Source organism: Pteronotus mesoamericanus, unplaced genomic scaffold, assembly GCF_021234165.1.
Source record: "Pteronotus mesoamericanus isolate MK-2021 breed Mesoamerican mustached bat unplaced genomic scaffold, CSHL_Meso_final contig_74, whole genome shotgun sequence".
Lineage (NCBI taxonomy): Eukaryota > Metazoa > Chordata > Mammalia > Chiroptera > Mormoopidae > Pteronotus > Pteronotus mesoamericanus.
Window position 1 is genome coordinate 12,907,798 of NW_026555247.1, and position 20,790 is coordinate 12,928,587.

The following is a 20,790-nucleotide window of genomic DNA, read 5'->3' on the forward strand; positions in this document are numbered from 1 at the left end:
TAAAGCTTGGGAGTTACGTATCCTGCAGATTGCAGAGCCAAGGTTGGAATATCTCTTGCTTTTTTCTTTCTTTCTTTTTTTTTTTTTTTTTACCTCCTAGTGTTTCCCCTCAACTACACTGTTCCTCCAAGGAAGAATCCGGCATCAGCGTTTTATTTCTGGTGCACTCTGAAATTACAACCACTTTCTAATCCTTCTTTACTCAAACAAAATCAAATGATATATAGATAGATAGATTAGGTAGATAAGCATTCTCCCCAAATAGCAATCTCCTCCCAAATAGTACAATATACATTAATAATGTTAACAATTTGAAAATTACCCATTCTCTAAGATATTCTCCAGTGATACAATAAAGGCATTACTAAGAACCACTATTTCCATGCCAGTCTTAAGCACAATTTTGTAACATACCTACCATGGAAAAAGTTAGTTTCTGAAAACAACAAAGACAGGAATCAAATTAACATTGTTTTATTACATCTGTAAATATTACTTTACAAGCCCAAGTTTTGCTTTTAACTTGCCTTGTTTCTTTAAGAGTAAGTTTTTAATAGCAAAATTAAAGCTCTGTTAAAAATGTTTCAAAACAGACGTCACTGCACTTCATACAGTTAACTGCTTCTTTATAAACATGAGAAAAAACAAGCTGTACATTACATTAAAAATTCAAGAACTGGGAAAATGAAAGCTTTAAAAACATATATTCTTTCATACTAAAATAGCATAATTTTCACCTTACACATATAAGGAAAGAAGAATACTACAGGTTAAAGATGTTTACATTAAAAATAAGAAAAACTTAAAAGGAAAGTACCCTTTCAAAAGTCTAAAAATCTAGATTTCAGGAGCAAATAAGAAGACCAAAAATGTAGCATCAAATAAAAATTTTAGAGCACATTTAATTAAAGGCCTTCTTCTCTCTTAGGGCCAGGAAGGCTACATAGGAATAAGCACTTCCCATGGATGCCTTGTTTGATCTACACAGGCAGTTCGGGCCCACCCTCTAACCGCCTTCAGACTCATCCTGCAGTCAGCTCTCTTCTCCCACACTCCACAGTCCTAATAAGGTGAGGCCCCGACAAGGGGTTAGTGATCCACCAAAACCAAATGGCAGCTGCCATTAGCCTGAGTAAAGAAGGAAAAGGAAGGGCTGGGCCTAGCAAAAACTATGAAGCAAACAATGTTGTCTTTTTTGGCCTCTCTTCTTGCCTTTGAAGGCCGGAGTTTTCATGATGATCTCTGACTTGTCCAAACCCTCCTTGGGCGTGTCCTCTCCCAAAGCTCCCTGTGCCCCCATATATATACACGTGAACATATATAATCAGTTCAAACTATAGCCTGTAGAACACTGCCACTTCATGGGCTAGCCCAACAAATTCTGTTCCCAAAGACAAATAAAGAATGTGGGGGGTGAGGGAGGTACAGGTCCCAATTCATAGCTGTAAAATTTTAAAAACAATTTTAATTATTTTTCTTCCAAAATTTTCTTCAGTTAGTGATACCTAATAGAGGCGTGGGCAAAAGTAGGTTTACAGTTGTGAGTACACAGTTTACTCTTGTATTGTTATTTATTAATTATTATATTATTTATTTGCTTTATAACAGAAAACCTACTTTTGCCCCTCTTTTTCTAGTCCAATTTTTAAACTATCACTTGAAGTAAGTATACGACAATGTGATTAGATTTATCATAAATTTAGGTATTCATTATTTTAAGTTTATAACACTGCCTTGAAGTATTCTGCTGGCCTTCCAGAGGCTCTATAACATAAACAAATTTGGAAAGAACTAAATTGAAGCAACATCTTGAAAGGTATTGAATTCCACCTAGGGGTTAAGTTTCCCTATATTCATTTTATTCTTTACAACATTTTGTAATATCTACCTGCCTAAATATGAAGTAATATATTTTATTTGAAAATGGCAGTGAACAAAAATGCGTTCTTACCCCTCATTGTTACTTATAATTAGGATAGGAGTCTTTTTTCAGACTATAAGGCTATAATTCATCTAAGGAAAACATATTCTAATTTCATATGACTACTATAGAGGAAGTAAGAGCCACATGTACTGAAATTGCAAATAAAAATATAAAAGTACAATACTGAAGAGAAGAAAAGCATTTTTTTTTCTGCATAATTTTCATTCCTGGCAAGTTTTTTACAGTAGTCCTGAATCTCAGGGGGAAAAATGTGAAGATTAGGGATTATGATCTCAATAAAAGATGTTTAGTATTTTTCATTAAAATACTGGCAATAACTCTCTGTATGGTGGATATAGTTTTGTTCTTTAAGAATAAGGGAAGTTATATTCCTCATAATAATCCTTTATAAACCAGAAAACACTTTCAAAAGCATAAAAATAACAATTTCTTGGTTTACAGTTTCCTAGGGTAATTTAAAGTTATGTCTATGTATTTTTGAGATCTTTATTAGGGCTATCAGGCAGATAAGGCTGCTCTTCATTATCTTGTTGCTAACCAGAAAGAAAACAAAATTCTAGAAATCATAGGAGCTACTAACTAGGTACTATTAATATTTTAGAGCTAAATAAATCCAACAAAATTTTCCATAGTATCTGAAGTAATTCTATTCCACTTAAATCTAAACCTGGAACAAGAACAGAATGTCAGCCCAGAGAGCTGTTTTACTATATTCAATCAAATACAGCTTAGCTATTTTTGGACTAATATTTACCCAATATATTTATTTGGAAAATATCTGTAAAGGAGAACAGATCCCTGATAGACCTTAATTCCAATGCTATATAGCATGAGGTTTGCTAGTTGTTTATTTACTCAGCTTTAAAGAAGGCAAAAATTGGTTTTAACATTTAAACTCCATGAAAAAGATAAGCAATAAATTGCTTGAAAAATATGGTGCAAATTGGTAATTAACATAATTGAAAATTTAGAAAAAATTTATAGTCATATTCATATCTATATGTATTTAGAAATTCAAATTGGATTTTACAATATCCCTTTGGGAAACATCCAGAATGTCTGACAAAATCATGTCTAATTGTAGCATTGTAATGTTTATCTCTTTGTGCATGTTTCTGCTAATGCAGTAAATTTAGGTTCCAAATTATTTAAAAAGTCAAGACCCTCTTCCTCCTGTTTTTCACTGCAGCAACCTACAGAACCACCTGGAGATCCTCTTCCTTCATAGTTGTACGTGAGGACGTAATCTTGCGATGAGAGGTGGTCTTCATTCTTATTATATTGGTGCAATTTCTGTAAAATAAAAAAAAAGATTGCATTATTGTTTTAAACACACAAACATATAAACATAAAATTTATTTTTTATTTACCTGTTATGTTTAATTTTTAACCAGTGTGTCCTCTAATGGAGTCCTACATACAAAAAATGCACATGATTGGTCTATATCACAACCATACCATAAAGTCAGTATATTTTACATTTCTAGTAATCCATACAAATAAAAAAAGATGTAGACAAATGTTATATTTAAGTACACTTAAATTATCAATAAATGCCTATATCTACATTTTATTTCTAGAGGTCAGGTTAGTCCACAGAATGATGACAGTATGCACGGTAGTTAGGAATGTGAGTCTGAATGGCTGAACAGTCCTGATTTTGAGTCATAGCTCTGGTTTTAACCAACTAACCATCTGACTGGGAGCAAGCTAGTAAATATTTTTGTCTCCCTTTTCTCAAGTCTAAAATGGGAATATAGACAGTGACTACCTCCCAAGGTCATTTTTAAATTATGAAATAGTAGCGCATGAAAAATATTCTTACTATTCCCAGCACATAGTAAACAGACAATAGAAGTTAACTAAAATTGCTACATATTATGTGCAGTTAGAAAGGAGATAAGAACTACCTCACTGGCTTCAGAATCAAGTTTACAAAGCAGCCAAAACATGACAAAATAGAGATGCACAAAAAATTTCAGTGAAATTCAAAATAACCTAACCCACATAGCAAAAATCTGGCCTTTATAGAATGGAGAGGCCAAGCATTCAGCCACCCCTCCCTTGATATCTGTCACTGGTCAGTTTTCTGACGTGTCAAACTCTTCTGCCTCCTCCCTTCCTCAACTGTGTGCATTCCCTCTGTAACCTGAGCTTATTTTCTTGCTTTGAGTTAGCAAGTGTCTTCCTTCATAACCATTTTAGCCTCACATCTTGTTATCTGATGTGCACACTGAAGAGCAACTTTCATAAGCTTTGCTCCTTCCCAACCTTATATTCCATGAAACTGACTGTCTAGAAACAGAAAACTGAATTTCATGAAAAAAATATGCTACGGACATATGATAAGCTACAGCCATGTCACAGAACGCTGTCCATTTGCAGTCCATGAGGGCGTCTGGTCCAGTGTCTGTGTTCCAAAGGCACTGGCACCCTCAGGTCAAAAAAGTGAAAATTTAGTGCCAGAAAGAAATTTAATCCAGTGATTCTCTGCTGGGACTGCACCCTGCACAACTTTAGGGGTGGGAAAAAGCCAAAACAATTAAATTGGAATCCTTCAAGGGGGAGAACAGGCATTAGTGTTTTTTTAAAAGCTCCCCAGGGGATTTTGATGTGCTATCAGGATTGAAAATCCCTTATTTAGCCTCTCCTTTCTTTCACATCTTTGCTTTCCTCTGAACAAAACATGCTATATCTGCACCATGTTTTTACATTAAAAACAATTCAGCCAGGTCATATTATTTAACATTAATACTAGAATTGTGTATAGATGCTTTGTTTTCACAGAAAATGGATATTTGATTTGGGCAGTTTTGTGATTGTGATGAATTAGATTCTTTTTCATATTCCATATTGAAAAAGCCCATGAGGTAAACACACACCTAAAACTAATGTAACTTAAGTCAGGGATATTAAAAACCTGCAGTTTTCATGACATTTTAGAAATTAAGAGACTGTAACAGGTGAAATAAAATCTCTTTTATATTAAATAATGTAACAAAATGAAAGAGCAGGGGAAAAAAATAACCAGAGAGAGAGAAAGAAGAGACTGTAAAGAATATAAAGAAGCAACTTCTTAAAATATATATGTTGATACCCATTTCCTATTGCTCTCCACTTGGATATTTAAATAGTGGAGTGAAATCACTTAAGGAAACTCACTTCATGAAGATGAGGCTGAGTGAAATTATGCCACTCTGAGTAAGTGTGTCTGGAGTTTTCCATATCCATGTGTCCTCCCCTGCAGGAATCCAGGGTGTGGTGATGACTCCGGTTCGATTCCAAGGTCTGGTGACCTCCTTTCACCATTTCAATGGTTTCCAGCCCTCCATTTTTGACTCCTGATCCCATGGTGCCACAAAAGCCTTGACTAGAGTTGTTGACTGTCTGGGTCACAAACCCATTGGCAGAACACTGAAATAATAAAATAAAATAAAATAAAATAAAATAAAATAAGCCATTCCTGTTGGGAGAAATGGATTGCAAGACAAGTCACAAGAAGACAAGGGGAAAAGAACATTTATTCCACCTTCTTTTCATTCATTCAACAAACATTTATCGCTTTCCAGTTCTGTGCTCTGTCTAGGAATGAAAAGATTGATATGGTCATTCAGTGGCTCCAAGAAGCTCTTATTCCAATGAGGCAGAAAATAGATAATTACTGTAAGAATGCAATTATTCTGATAAATAGGTGAACACAGAGTGCTACAAGAGCACAGAAAAAGAACATCAAAATTTGAATTCAGAGATGTTAACTGTAGTAGATTTGAAAAACTGAGCTGAAGGACTCCTAAGTGAAATGGGAGGAAGCATGCACTCCCTGGGTCTGGAGGCAAAGGATGCTTTAGGGATCCTCAACTTCATCCTGCCACATACCATTCAGAATGGCTGCCACACACAATTGAGGGAGAGAGAGAAAACTGGAAAGGTTATGAAAGGCTAAAGGATATAAAGACCTACATGTCATGCTAAAATAAGGCAGACTATCCTGAGATTATGAGGACTCAAAGAAGAGTTTTCATAACAGGGGAGGAACATGTTTTTCAAATCATTCTAGGCAGTAATGTGACAGGTGAATAAGGGATGAGTTTAGTGTTGGGAAACGCCCTGCCTGGTTTCAGGAACTGTTACCCTGCCGAGGCTGGAAATAATAGGAGGCCTTGGAGAAACAGGCTCCTGAGAAGACATGGCTTGTCCTCCCCTGGCAGGGGCGTAGCTACTGCTTCTCTTGCTTTGCCTTGTGATGGTCCTTGTCAATGACAGGTAAACCCCTCAGGGGATAGGCAACCTAAGCTAGGCATTGACCGATTATAGGCAGCAGACAAGAAGTTGGGGGACACAGAGAAGGGGCAAAGAGGCCCCTGCACCTCTCAGCTTGGCTTGGACAGGGCCGGAGTCCTCATTATAGCTGAGAAGCAGTCTCCTTATCCCTTGGTGGTTCTCTCCCCCGCTTGGCTCAGGCTTGAAACAGTGCAGGAGTCAGCTCTAAATCAGATCTGGCCAGTCTGGGGAAATCAGGCCTAAAAGTAAATTCTTTAGAGTGTGTTTTGTTCTTCCCTCAGATCTCTGGCCAGCTCATGCTGCAAAGGACATTTACATTATTTACATCCCTTACCCTATATCTTTAAGGCGCCTTTACGTCTACTTTCCCCTTATCTATAAGTCTCTATTGTTGATACTAGTTTCCTCTCGGCCCCAAGTAAATCAGTGTATTCTTGTCACTTGTTTTCTTAAAGGCATCATATATTCTCTGTGAAACTTAACATTCTAATGTAATGAAATTACGAATACATTCCTGTTATCTAGCCCCACTGATAAGATTTTCAATAAAAGCCTTACATCAAAGGGTGATGGGGCCTTCTCCAGTAAGAGGGAAGTGCCCCGTCTGCTCTCCCGGCAGAGAAGTGTTTGCGACGATTTGTGTTTATTCCCCCATCCGTGACAACCGCGGGACAGGCTCTGTGGGATGCAGAGCCCTACTCCCATCTCAGCTGACCCCAGACGGTGTCCCTCAGGTTCAGGGAGCGCCGCGCTCCTTCCTGCGCGCCCCAGGGCTTGGCATTTGCTGCCCAGGCAGGGGCGAGCTGCAACCCCAGCGGTGCTCTCCCCGAGGCGATGTGCCCCTTCTTGCCGCTGCGCAGTGCGACAGTTTAGTGTCATGGAAATCAGAGGGGTCACTAAATTATTCTCGGTGACAAGTGGAAAGGACCTAAGCCAAAGTAGAAACCGTGATGATTAAAAGTAGAAGCTCCTCAGAGAGGTGGTAAGATGGGAGGCAGCACAGGGCGCGGTCAGGAATATTTCCTATGCGTCCTGCTGTGCGACCAGATTGATGGTAAAATTCACACTGAAATAGGGAAGAAGGAAGTGCCTGTGGGTAAGAGGAGAGTGAGCAATTCAATTTTAAACATGGTAAACTTGAGAAACGTGTGGGCCGTCCAAGACAAACACGTGAATATGGAGATAGGGAGCTCTGGTGTGAGATCTGAGCTGGAGGTAGAATTTGGGGAGTTCTTGCCATTTAGGTGGTAGTGAAGCCACAGGAATAAGTGGCATAACCTAGAGGAAACTGTAGACTAAAAGACAAGAGGGTTACTAAGAATAAAACCACAGGATAAGTTCCATTTTAAGGGGTGGACAATGGATCTGGAATAAACAATAGAGGGAAGCAAACAGGCATGACTCTGAAGCCATACAAAGAAATAAAGTAAGATCAATGATCAAAGTAGGGTAAGAACTGGTTCACATAAAATTAGCACCCACTGGATTCAAATAAAAAAGGGGGACACTGGTGGTCTTTGTCCAAAGAATTTTCAAAGAGTGCTGGGTGAACAGGAAGTAAGATCATAGAGAAATCGAGTATAAATCTTTCTTTCCAAAAGTTCAAAAGAAAAAAAGAGAGAGAGGGAACTAGAGAAATTCAACATAGGTGAGAAATTCAGTTACAGCTGTCACCTCAGTATGTCATTTCTAATTATAGTCTGTTATGGTCATGAGAAGCTCTCCATAATCGTTAGGCTCTTTTGTGCCATCTTCTTAGCAACTTAATTTTTTAATTTAATATGCAGAGTCTCTAACTACACTGGAAATTTTCAAGTTTAGATGATTTACTGAACCTGAAATATATCCATAAAAAGTCATACATATTATCTCACCACCTTAAAAAAAAATACCAGAAAAAAGAACTGAAATGTAGCCATTTGGTGGCACTGCTACCCTAGATTTTTTTGCTTAGGTTGCTGCTACAGTCAAATTCTATTCCAAAAAAACAAAATGCTGATTTTCAAACTTCCTTGATAGTATAATTTGTCATTATAAATACATGTTCAGAGATCATGTTTCTAAGGTAGTGGGAGAATTGAAAATAAACTAAAATGGAGGCTGAGCCCACAGTGCTGTTTCCTGTCCTTTGTCCTCTCTGTTCTTTTCACCCACCTCTTAGTGTCTTCCCCAAAGTTTACTCTGAAAGGGTGTCAACAGCTCATTCAATGTATCAGTGATTTTCAGACTGACTTTTCCAGGCCAGTTCCTAACAACATCTGAATTCCTCAGATAAAGTAAACTCAGATAAAGTAAAGTCATCACTTTGACTCATTGTACTAGAATGAATTTATATATTCACTATGAAATTTTGTTTCATTTTGTAAAGTTAGACCTAAAATTATGTTCTTGCACAAATTAAAAATTCCAAGTCCTTTTAAGAAGGGTTCCTAGCAGAGAACAGGTATATAGGTATGAGAATAATATAGTGAAGTACCTGATCAATACTATCAGCTCCAGCATCAAATGGCAAAGAACAAATATTAATTAAAGCTCATTCATTCCATGCTCAGATATAAAATAAGAACTCACTATTTATATAAAGACCATCAAAGTAATAAACCTATTTTGTGAATGGAGAGAAAATTACAGGGCTCTACATGTAGACATGTCAAATATGGATGGGCCATGATTTTGTATGAGGGTGTGGAGGAAGTAAAAGAGAGAAACAGTTGATGTGAAAGTCATCTTCACCCTGAGTTATAAAAAAAATCTTGATATATAGTTATTGTCCTTGGCTATAGTATATATGCCTTTGACTCCACTTTCTATTCTGTTACTCAAAAGTAAACAATCTTAATCATTTATAAATCGAAAATATTTTTTATCCATCCCTCATTTAATATCCCAATTACCATTATTCTGACAATATCACCCTTAAACTATCAAAAGATCCCAATCCTTTATCTCCCCCATCCATGAAGCCTTCCTATTCCTGTTGACCACCTTGCTGATTCAGCATTGCACTGCTCACATTGTACTATTTACATGCAGAAAAGCCTTGACTGACTGCTCCCTACTAACAAATAAATCTGAAATTCTTAGGGTAGTCTATGGAAGTCCCATCTCCTGCTCCTCTCTTATATATTCTCCCACAAAGCCCAACTTAGGTCTCAAGCTTCCATTCCAAAATATCATTTTTTCTATTTCAAATCAATTTATTCACTATTTGTTGAATAATCTCCAAATTTTGTCTTCTCCTTTTTAGTTTGTTAGGTTCTTTCCCTCCTCTTTAGCTATTCCCATCATCTCTTCACTTTCAAACACTCCTTATTCTTCAAATCATAGAGTAATGTGTACTTCCTTCAGCAGACCTCCCAGGTTGGTCCAGATGACAAGAGTACATGTATATATTGTAAGTCTCTTTGAACTCAGACAACACTCTATCATATTGATGCTAATGGGTTACTGTTTTGTGCCTACTCATTTTCCCTATAAAAGTAGATTCTATTTCTCATAAGTACACAAAAATGTGTTTGAGGAACGAACATGCCTTGTAAAAACATTTTAATATACTTCCCCCCAAAAATAAGAAGCTTAGTGCCAAGAACCTCAGAGGTCCCAAAAATATGTAAGAAAACAGATTGACAGTAACCTTCCAAACCCCTCCCACACACACATCCTTTTTAAAAAACATATATCTCTCTGATATTCATTTATATTCAGAACTTTTAGTAAGTTATTTTTTCTTATTATAAATAGTCAAGGAGAAAAATAACATCTCATATATTTATCCAATGAAAAATATACATTGGAGAGAGCAACCAAACAGATTGTTAGTACAGTAAATTTACAGCATTGAAGAAAACGTTTTAAATTACAACACCAGAGAGTGGAAAAAAGATAACTGAAATAATACATATGGTTTTGTGACAGTGGAAAATTCTAACAACGGGGAATTGTAAGCCACCAGTCTTTTGACATCGTTCCTGTAAATGCTGACTCTGACTAATATGTAGCTTATAGATAAACAGCATGTTTATATAAGAATCCTAGGACCTAACTTCAAACGACACAGACTTTGACCTTCAGGCATCCCAGCTCTTGGAGACTGCTGACCTTCAACCTTGGAATCAGGATGACGTGAAGCCAGGATGAGTAAACCAGGATGATGCACACGGGACCATCACCTGCCTTATTGGAATGGACTATGCTAGTCTGCACATAGAGAACTTTGCTACCTGCTCCCTTGATCTCATTGTTCTGTTCCCCTCTCCCTCCTTATAAAAACTTCTGCTTCCACTGAGACATGGAGATGAGCTTTGAGACATGAGTCCCCCATCTTCTAGATGGCTGGAATCTGAATAAACCACTCCACTGTACATCAGCACCTGCCTCTAGAGGACTGGCTTTCAAAGCGGCAGGCAGCCGGACCTGCTGTTCAGTTACTTTAAAAAGAGAATTAAATGCCACTACACAAATATTTGAATATTGACAGAGAAAATTCTTATGCCTACAAAATCTTACCCAATTAAAAATATAAATAAACTCCTAAATTTCAAAATAATTTCATGAGGAAGAGTTAAGAAATAATGGGAGATATTCAGATATATTCATTTAAGAAAATTACTTACCACCTTATCATCGCCAGGTGCTTCTGTGTTTGATATAATTAAATTTTGCTGCGCCAAATCTTCAGGAAAACCTTTTTTTCTGGCACCAACCACTCCACATACTAAAGTTAGCAGTACAGCTAAGTTTGAAAACAAAGTGAATATATAAAGTTTAACGTACATAGAATAAAATACGGATCTTTTGTATTTTATCACCTAAGGTGCACAGGAGGCAAATAAAGCCACTAAGCATGGTGTCCCATGAATCATTTTGACCTTTCTAAATTAACAGACCATGATTTAGCTTAGAGTTTAAAATTTGGCATGATTGTATTTATATTTTCATGATAGTCCCTTTTAGGAGTTTGAATTCCAACCATCATACTAAGGGATTTACAATCATGAGTTAAGTAGTACTTTTTTTTTTAAATCACTGACATTAAGACAAAGATTTTAAAGAGACTTACTGATTCCCAAAAGAATGGTATGCTTACAGGAAAGTATAACAACTCATTTTTCCCAGAATAGATTTATCTCCAAGTATCTTAATTAACCCTATTTTGCATTTTCTCTATTCAAGATTTTCATTCTACACAATAATTTTGGGAGGCTAAAATATGTGATAATAAAACTAATAATAATAACAACAATTCCTCATAATATTCTACAATCTGCTATGCCACAAATTCCCAAACCATAGCCCCAAATCCAGCCCACCACATATTTTTGTATGGCCCATGAGTATGGTTTCTATATTGTTAAATGGTTGAAAATATCAGAAATAAGAGTTTATTATATGTGAAAATTATATAAAATTCAAATTTTAGTGTCTACCAATAAAGTCCCATTGGTACACAGCAACGCCCATCATGTAAATATTTTCTATGGTGACTTTCTTGCTACAAGGGCATATTTGATTGGTTTTGTCTGAAACCACATGGCCTGCATAGTTTAGAATATATATTATCTAGCCCTAGAAAAAGTGTATCAACCCCTGCCTACTCTGTGTGGCCCTTTGTGACCTTTCTGCTTCCATTTTTTACCCCTTTTCTCCTCATTTACTACTATTTACTACTCTCTAGCTACACTGGTCTTCTTGACATTCCTGGATTTCCCCAGGCATACTCTCATCTTAGCCCCTTAGAACTGACTTTCCCTTCTGTCTGAAAGCTCTTTCCTCAGTTATTCCACTGGGCCAACTCACCTTTTCCAAAGACCACCAACGACAGCCTTACTTAGGCCTGACCAAACCATTTACTGAAAATCTCAGTCACCACCAATCTCTCACACTCAGCCCCAACACATTCTACAGGGCTGCAAATCCTAATTATTTTGTTCTATTTTTTTCCTCCTCAGCATTTAATTTATCAGTTTACTATCTCAAGACAGACTTCATTTTTGTCTCTTTTGTACTTTGATGAATCCTATGCATCTAGACACAGTTTTAGGCATGTCATAGGTGTTCAATATATATTTATTTTGTTGAGTTGATGAAAAATAATGAACACTTATTAGAAACATACCGTGCACTATTGTAAGCTTTTCACATGCACTAATTAATTATCAGTGCTACTCCACAGAGTAGGCTACTATAATTATCCCCTTTTACAGGTGAGGAAACTGGAGAGCAGTTAAGTAACTTTCCCCAGGTCACATGGTTTGCAAATGATTAGGTGGGCACAAACCCAGACAGTCAGATTCCAGAGTCTTGTTCTTACTCACTACACCTATCACAGAACAAAGGAACAGCAGCTAAGCTAAGCTTAAGGAATGGGTGGGAATAAAAAGAAAGTAAAAGATATGGTGTCAATGGGAACTAGACAAATGATGAAGAGTAAGTTAATAGAATTCAAAATTAGCAGGATAATATGGAAAAAGACATATTGCTGAACTTCTCCCATAAATCTTATCATAGTTGAATGGTGAGAAGGCATGAAATGAAAATGGCTTTTATTGAACTTTCATATGGCAGAAGTTTTAGATCATTTTATAGAACTAAAAGGTATAGCACTATGACCAAAAAATAAAAGTTTTACATTGACAAATTTAGGACAGTCTAAAGAATTTTCAACAGTTCTGTCCGAATATGAACTCTTTTATCTCAAAAAGGATCTTGCTTCCTTTACAGAAAATGGTCAATCAGAGCTCAGATAATACAAAAGGAATTTGTAAAGAGGACTCACACCTGATGGATGGTTGGACAAGATTATATTTTAAAGACCTTTACTTGCACTCAGACATTTATTATATATTTTAACCTGAAGTAAGTAAAAGAACTTACAGAAAAGTAATGCGATACCCAGTAGTATCGCCAGGATCGCCCATTTACCAAGTGATGTCCCTGCACTTCTTAGAGTCCTCACACATTGACTTGGATAAGTACAATCACAAAGGTTAACTTTCAAGGTTTTTGTTGCAAATTGACCTTCTCTATCTCTTACAGTAATAGGAATATTATATTCATCAAATGCAGCATTTTTGTGATATGAAAGACGGGCAGCTGTATCTGAAAGAAAATAGAAGAATTATATTTTATATTTATATTTACATTTATTCCTCCCTTAGCATTTGTTTCACCACACTAGTTTGGAAAGATCTTATTCTCAAAGAACTGTTTGCCACATGAAAATGAGTATCTTTAACTTTTTCAAGCACTAACATTACTGTGTATGTGTTGGTCATTTTAACTTTTTAGAGAGGAACTTAAAAAACAATTTGACATTGGAGTGACCAAATAGCGTTTCAACAATATTTAATACTCTCTTATCTACAAACTAAGAATGCTACCTTGAGTTTTAACATACACTTCACACATTTTTCTGTAGTGCCAGTTTATGATACTCATAAAGAGTTAACACTTATAATTCTAAACCAAGGATATTTTAAGTTCACATTCTCTTATCCATTTACCTTCTGGTACCCATCCATTATCCCATAGATAAAAAAATTTTTCAAAACACAATAGACCTTTTATGATTAATGCTTTGCCTCTAGAAGTAATCTCAGTACCAGAAAGCTAATTAATGTCACCCAGGTTAGGTATAAGGCTTACACAAAAACAGCTATATCTGTATCACTAAAATACATATTTATTAACTGTGATATTTACCTCAACAGTCTTGATACCTTATTTTAATGACCTTATTATTAACAGACCAGAAGCTCTACACACTTTCAATGACAATTACAACCTTTTTGAGCTCTTGCACTAAGTGGAATGACAAAGTAGCAAAATGCACATCCAGGAATCATCTGTAATTTCTAAGTTGTACTTAAAATGCACTGTTATAATTGTAAGAACTTCAAAGATTTTGGGCTGCCCCTCATATCTGAAGCTTTCCAGAGAATGGGAATTGCTATTTGGGTTTATTTTGACCCTTCAGAATATACTGAGTCTAAGGTAAGATCCTTCAAAGCCCTCTGCTCCCTCAAGACCACAAACTGAGCCATTGCCATGTCTCATTTATTCATTGGACTGCATCAGCCTCTGATTTTCTTTGTCACTCAAGTTTGTAATCTTCAAATTGTCCTCCTAATTGTGTCCAATGTCATTTTTAAGACATAAATCTGGATTCAGCATTGCCTTACTTGCACACTCCCAACGCACACCTTTTGTTACCTAGTGTACAAAGGCCCCTCTCCTTGGGCCAGTACAGAAGGCTCATCACCACCAGATCCCATCTTTCCCTCCACCCATTCTCACAGCGTTCCTACTAAACTGCTCTAAATTCTAAAAACACTGACTGCCTTATAACCCAAGTATTTTCCTTCTTTTATGCATATATATCAATGAATCATTGATTTAGCAAACATTTATTAAGCAGCTAGCATCTCCTAGCACTGGGCTAGGTACTGGAAATACAAAAATAGATTACAAATATCTTGAGAAACTCATGTATATATTGGAGGAATAATGTAAACAGATGATAACACAGCATGAAAAGCACTATAATAAAGGTAGTAAGACATCACAGTGTTCCTCGTACTTCAAGAAAGTTTTCTTTGACATGAGCATCTACACTGGAGTCATGTCTGCCTTGTTAATCTCTATATAGATATACACACACATATTCATATATACACTTAAGTGTGTGTATATATAATCTCTGGGTTATATATATGTATCCATATATAATCTCTGGAATACACACACACACACACGCACACACGGTCTGGAATACTGCCTAGAAGATAATAAGTGACCCATAAACATTATGAACTAATATCAAGCTAAGAAATAAAAAGGGATGTATTCTAGGTAGAAGGAAAAGCATAAAAAAGTCTAACTGCATGAAAGAACATGACATAGTAACAAGCCGTGCACCATGGCTGACATAGACTCCTCCTCTCCCCAGAAACCACTATCACTGGGACCATCCGGAAGGCTCAGTGCCAGACCTCTGTCCATATCCCACACTTCCTTCCAAAATATCAGAGAGTGCTTGTCCCATACTCCCAGATTCCTCAGTTCCACAATTGGCTTACAATCAAATTTAAACTGCCTATCTTTCATTCTCTCTTTACCTTGCTAGAGTTACTTTATAAATAGCCAAAAAAAAAAAAAAAAAAAAAAAACTCATGATAAGTTGCCCAATATTTTAACGTAAATTTTTGTTAGGCTTCTCAAATATGTTAATAAGAATCAATTTTACATGCTTCATGTGAGTAAACAAGTAAATCTATTATTTCAGAGCATATACATTATTTTTTATTGGATACCATTAACTCTGGAGAGGGTCCACATTCTGCTGATTTCTGGAGAAGGGTTTGCCAAGCTGAACTCAAATGGAGCACCATGGATAGGCTCATCAAGATCAAAAGCTGAAATGTCACCATACCCCATCTTTGGTTTGCAGATTACTACATAATCTTGAAGTATTGCTGGTGCATTATCATTTACATCTTCAATGTTAAGTACAAGTGTTCCAGTACATGATCTACCATCTATGAAGAAAGGGAAAAAAACTCAGGTAGTTTGTAAACTCTTTTATAGTTTCTAAAGAAAAAAGATCAGCTAGATTTTAAATATGCTATATTTTTTTAATATACTCCATTATAGAAGAACGGTAAATAAGAACATAGATGTTTAGATGAAACTTACAGATCATCTAAAATGAGTATTGTTGTTGACAATATCAAATACAGATTCCAATAAACTTTTTACCAACATAATTACCAAACAGAAAAAATAAATGAATTTCAAACTCTGTGTCTTGGGTTCCTTCTGGTACAGATGTTAATGAACAGGAGCATGACTACAGACAAATTATTCAAATTCCAGTACACATCCAAACCACCTAGGGATATTTACTTTAAAAATATAATGTCCACCCCTGACTGGTGTGGGTCAGCGGGTTGGGCATCATCCCACAAACCAAAAGGTTGCAGGTGCCATTCCCAGTCAGGGCACATGCTTGGGTTATATGCCATGTCCCTGGTTGTGGGTGTGTGAGAGGTAGCTGATAGATGTGTCTCCTCTACATTGATGTTTCTCTCCCTCTATTCCTCCCTCTCTTCTCTTCTCTCTAAAAATAAACAAAATCTCTCTCTCTCTGTCTCTCTCTATATATTAAGAATATATATTAGAATACATAATATATATTATATATTAGGATATATATTTTATATATATAAAAGAATACCTGGATGGGGTGCTAGCTTGGAGAGAGATATATAATATCTATATTATATAGTATCTGTATTATATAATATCTATATTATATAATATCATATATTATGGAAATATATATCTCTCTCCAAGCTAGCTCCCCATCCAGGTATTCTAATTCAGTTGGTCTCACATAGTGCCCCTACCCTTCTTAAAGTATCACAAATTATTTTAATATAAAACCAGGGCTCAGAAGCTCTGGGTTACTTCAAGCAATAGAATTCAAGGAAACAATTATTTTGATCTAATAGTTGGCAGAATGATTTAAATGATCAACTTAAAGTGACATAAAGAGCCTGGTGAGACCATGTCCCCTTAGGGTTCAGTTTCATCTTTGTTCTCTAACATAAGAGTCTGTAGGCATTTTTAAGGTCTGCCGTGCTGGGAATATAAAGATAAATAAGACATGGTTTCTTGTTTCCAAGTAGTTTCACTTTGTTAGATGATTCAGAGAAATAGGAACAGAGTTTTTAATTTCTAAGAATCCCATATACTTATCACAAAAATAATTCTGCACAAGAACAGTTGCATTATTCTCCAATCACTTTAGGAAACACTAGATTAAAACTTTCTTTGTTTACCTTGGTCTATTGCCATGACTGTAACATTATACAAGGCATTTCTGGGAGTTGCGGCCTCCCTGTCCAGAATTTTTAAAGTTCTGATCGACCCTGACCTTTCATCAATGGTGATCCACTCTTCAGGATCATGCAACTTTTTGTACCTGTTAATAAAAAATAAAAATACCCTTCAGCAATATAAAATGTATTGAAGTAAGTTACTGCCACAATTGTTTCAAATACATTAGCAGTGAATGGTTATAGATTTTGTTGTACCTTAAACCGCTGCTACTTTTAGTTTCGGGGTCATATGCCCTATAGCCATTGACACTGGTCCCCTTTGCTGAATTTTCTTTAATCCGCACATGTTGGGCCGCAGGGCTGCATTCGGGCCCTTCATCCTGGTCCTTCACATGAACTGTAACCAAAGCTCTGTTCGTCGTTGTCCTGACTGCAGCATCTCTAGTAAAAGGAGCTTCATTGCCTACTCCAATTTCCAGGACAACTTTCTGGGTTTCTTCATAATTCAGGGGCTTTAAAAAAGAAATACATGCATTTCAGTATGAGTGTAAAACACATTTGATACTTCAAAGAGCATGTGAACTTTTGTCAATATGACCAGTGCTGTATACATTCCACAGTCCCATTTAGTCAACATTGACTTTATCCTTCACTAAAGAGAGAGGTGATTAGTCACCGAGTCTTTAGCCAGAGTGGTCCAAAAGTTTCTGCAGGTGGTTTTTAGAGTTATGAAAATGCAATTCTTTAAATACTTTTTTGCTTCATTCTTACTGAGAAAAATTATTCTGAAACTGGAGATAATACAAAAAGATGACAGCGTTCTATGGTGCGGCTTTAGTGCACCGACAGACCAGTTCAAAGGTCATCTGACTCTAGGCGGAAGAAATTTTGTTTTGACTTTCTATTTACTATTGACTAGGGCCCAGATATTTTACAGTTCTTATAAAATTAGATGTCAACATAAACAAAACTGAAAATGTGCAATGATTTTATTTTCTCTCTGATAGAAAATATATCCCCAATGCATGTTCTAATTGCCCTACCAGGCATACAACTGAGCAATCCTTTTTCAGGTATCTGCATACTGCTTTCCACAGTAGCTGCACCAATCTGCATTCCCACCATCAGTGAATGAGGGTTCCTTTTTCTGCCCATCCTCCTCAACACTTGTTGTTTGTTGATATATTGATGACCGCATTCTGACAGGTATGAAGTGATATGTCACTGTGGTTTTAATTTGCCTTTCTGTGGTGATTAGAGATATTGGGCATCTTTTCAGATGTCTATTGGCCATCTGTATGCCCTCTTTGGAGACGTGTCTATTCAGGTCTTTTGACAATTTTTTAATTGGTTTGTTTGTTTTTGAAACACTAATGTGAAAGAATATATGCATCCCTATACTCTTGTAGCACTATTTACAATGACCAAGATTCAGAAGTAGCCCAAGTGTCAGCTATGGGACATTTACACAGTGGAACACAACTTGGCCATACAAAGAAAAGAACACTTTACCCTTTGCAACAGCACAGATAGACCTGGAGAACACTATGCTAAGTCAAACGAGCCAGTCAGAGAAAGACAAACACCACATGATTTACTCATATATGAAATATGAGGAACAAACTGACCTAATAAGTGAAACAGAGACATTCAAAGACAGAGAACAGGCTGACAGGTTGGTGGACAGAGGGACTGAAAGAAAAAGGAGAAAAAGAACTCATGGACACAGACAACAGTGGGGTGATTACGGTGGGGAGCGGGTGGGAACAGGTGGAAGATGAGTATAAGGGGGATAGATGGTAATGGAAAAGAATACAATAAAAATAAAAACTATTACAAAAAGTGAGCAATTTTATCCAAGCTTTTTCTTTTATAAAAACCCACCCATGTTCTCATTTCTTCTTAGGAATCTGCTTTGTCTTCTTGCTGGTTCCTTCATTAATGAGTTAAGTAGAACTTTTACCCATGCTCACTATCTATCTTTATGAAAACTGTGTTTTCACAATTTGAGAATTATACTTTGGCAGTATCTGTAATGTATCCCAAGAAACTCACCCAGTAAAACAAGTTGAGTAAGAGAAATATGATATGCTTGATGGTGCTAACATTATCACCATCCCTGTTTTTCAGAGCAGGAAAGTGGAGAAGAGGAGATAAACTGATTTTCCCACTGTTAAAAGATTCCCCTCTGTGCTTGAGTCTGGTTTGCGCTCATTTCCTTAACCACCACACTACAATGCTCCTGCTTTTCTGCTCTGTTTAATTGGTCTACTAACCTCCAAAAAAATTTTTTTTAATCATTTGATTATAATTGCTTTTCAGACCATAAATCAAGCAAAATCCGTAAAACAGTCTTTTGCACTGGATGGAGAGGTTGTAACACTTTTTCTCTGATTGTTTCTGCTTATCAAAACAATCCCTTGGCTAAACATGGAATAAAATCAAAACTGATAAGTAAAATTTTTGTTTTCACCCTTTTCCCACACCTAGGTATTATTAGGTTGAGATCCTAACAAGAGAATTTCTGAACCTTAGAATCCACAAATGCACATGAAATGTTTTTTGATTTTTTATGACTATCCCAGAAACTGGAAAGTCAAAAATAAAAACAAACTAGTATCTATTTGTTGCTAATGAACACAAATTACACGAGTTGGCATGATCATGCAGAGAGTTGGAGTATCTACCGACAATGAGCAACGGATGGAAATTTAGGAAACAGCTGTTGCACTGAAAGAGGTATAGAGAATGGATCCAGAGCCAATTGCTAAATAAAGCCTTAAAACTTTTTATGTATTTTTCCAAGTATTTAACTGGATAGTGTATATGTGACTTAAAACTCTGCAAGATTAGAAATCCGCTGGCATGAAATCAATGATTAATTTTTTAAAAAACATGAATTATCTTCCATCATAAAGTGACTTTTTGTTTCATCAATCAAAATAAATTGTTCAAAAAGATCTTATAGCCTCACGGAGATGGTAACAATTCCCTAGGAAATTAAGTGTATTATTGTGGAGCTGAGGACCCTCTATACTGAGAATGAGCAAGAACAACAGCTTCCTCACTCAGACCATGGGCGCCGCTGCTGCTGCTGCTGCTTCTGAAATAAAAACAAACCCTGAGATAGAAAACTTATCTAAGACTCAGCTAAAGACGGTATCAGCTCAGGCTCTATGGTCCCAGAAAAGTTATCTTTTTTAAAGAAGAAACCTATTTTTTGTGGAAAATTATAAATAGTAGTACCAAGGACACATTAATACTTTTAAAAATATAGTAATATCCTATAGTTTACCAAGTGCTTTCCTTTTCATTATTATATTTAATAGCTACTAGGGAGGCAGAAAGAAGTATTTTTTTTACAGATAATACAAAGGCTAACTTATATCATGTAAGGAATAGTTGAAATGAAGTGGGAATATTTATTCTAAAGAAGGTGAATCTCAAGTGGACATAACAGCTTTTCAAAAGAATTATACCTTCTCTGTATAATATTTGCAATAAAACATGGATCAAAGACAGGATATAAGGAAAATAATTTAGGCACAGCAGAAGTAAGGACTTCTGAGAATCAGAGCTCTCTAAATTAGAATAAACTGCCAATCAAGACATGGAGATTCTTGTAATTGGGAATGTTCAAGCATGAGTTAGGTGACTAATAACTAGCAAATAAACTAGAGAAGAAAGGCAGGCGTTAGACGGGAACAGTAGGACTAAGGAGAC

The 20,790-nt window shown here is 36.2% G+C and overlaps 1 protein-coding gene across 1 annotated transcript in view; it reads right to left on the minus strand.

Annotated features, from left to right (window-relative positions):
• Positions 1-3,028: 3,028 nt before the first annotated feature.
• Positions 3,029-20,790, minus strand: part of LOC129078871 (desmocollin-3-like) — a 44,043-nt gene continuing 26,281 nt past the window's right edge. Inside the window, exons 10-16 of the mRNA XM_054583844.1 lie at positions 17,323-17,579; positions 17,068-17,210; positions 15,538-15,762; positions 13,100-13,324; positions 10,840-10,958; positions 5,108-5,359; positions 3,029-3,238 (exon numbers count right to left, since the gene is read on the minus strand). Of these exons, the coding sequence (XP_054439819.1) occupies positions 3,041-3,238; positions 5,108-5,359; positions 10,840-10,958; positions 13,100-13,324; positions 15,538-15,762; positions 17,068-17,210; positions 17,323-17,579 (1,419 nt within the window). The 3' untranslated portion in view covers positions 3,029-3,040. The remainder of the gene's footprint in view (positions 3,239-5,107; positions 5,360-10,839; positions 10,959-13,099; positions 13,325-15,537; positions 15,763-17,067; positions 17,211-17,322; positions 17,580-20,790) is intronic.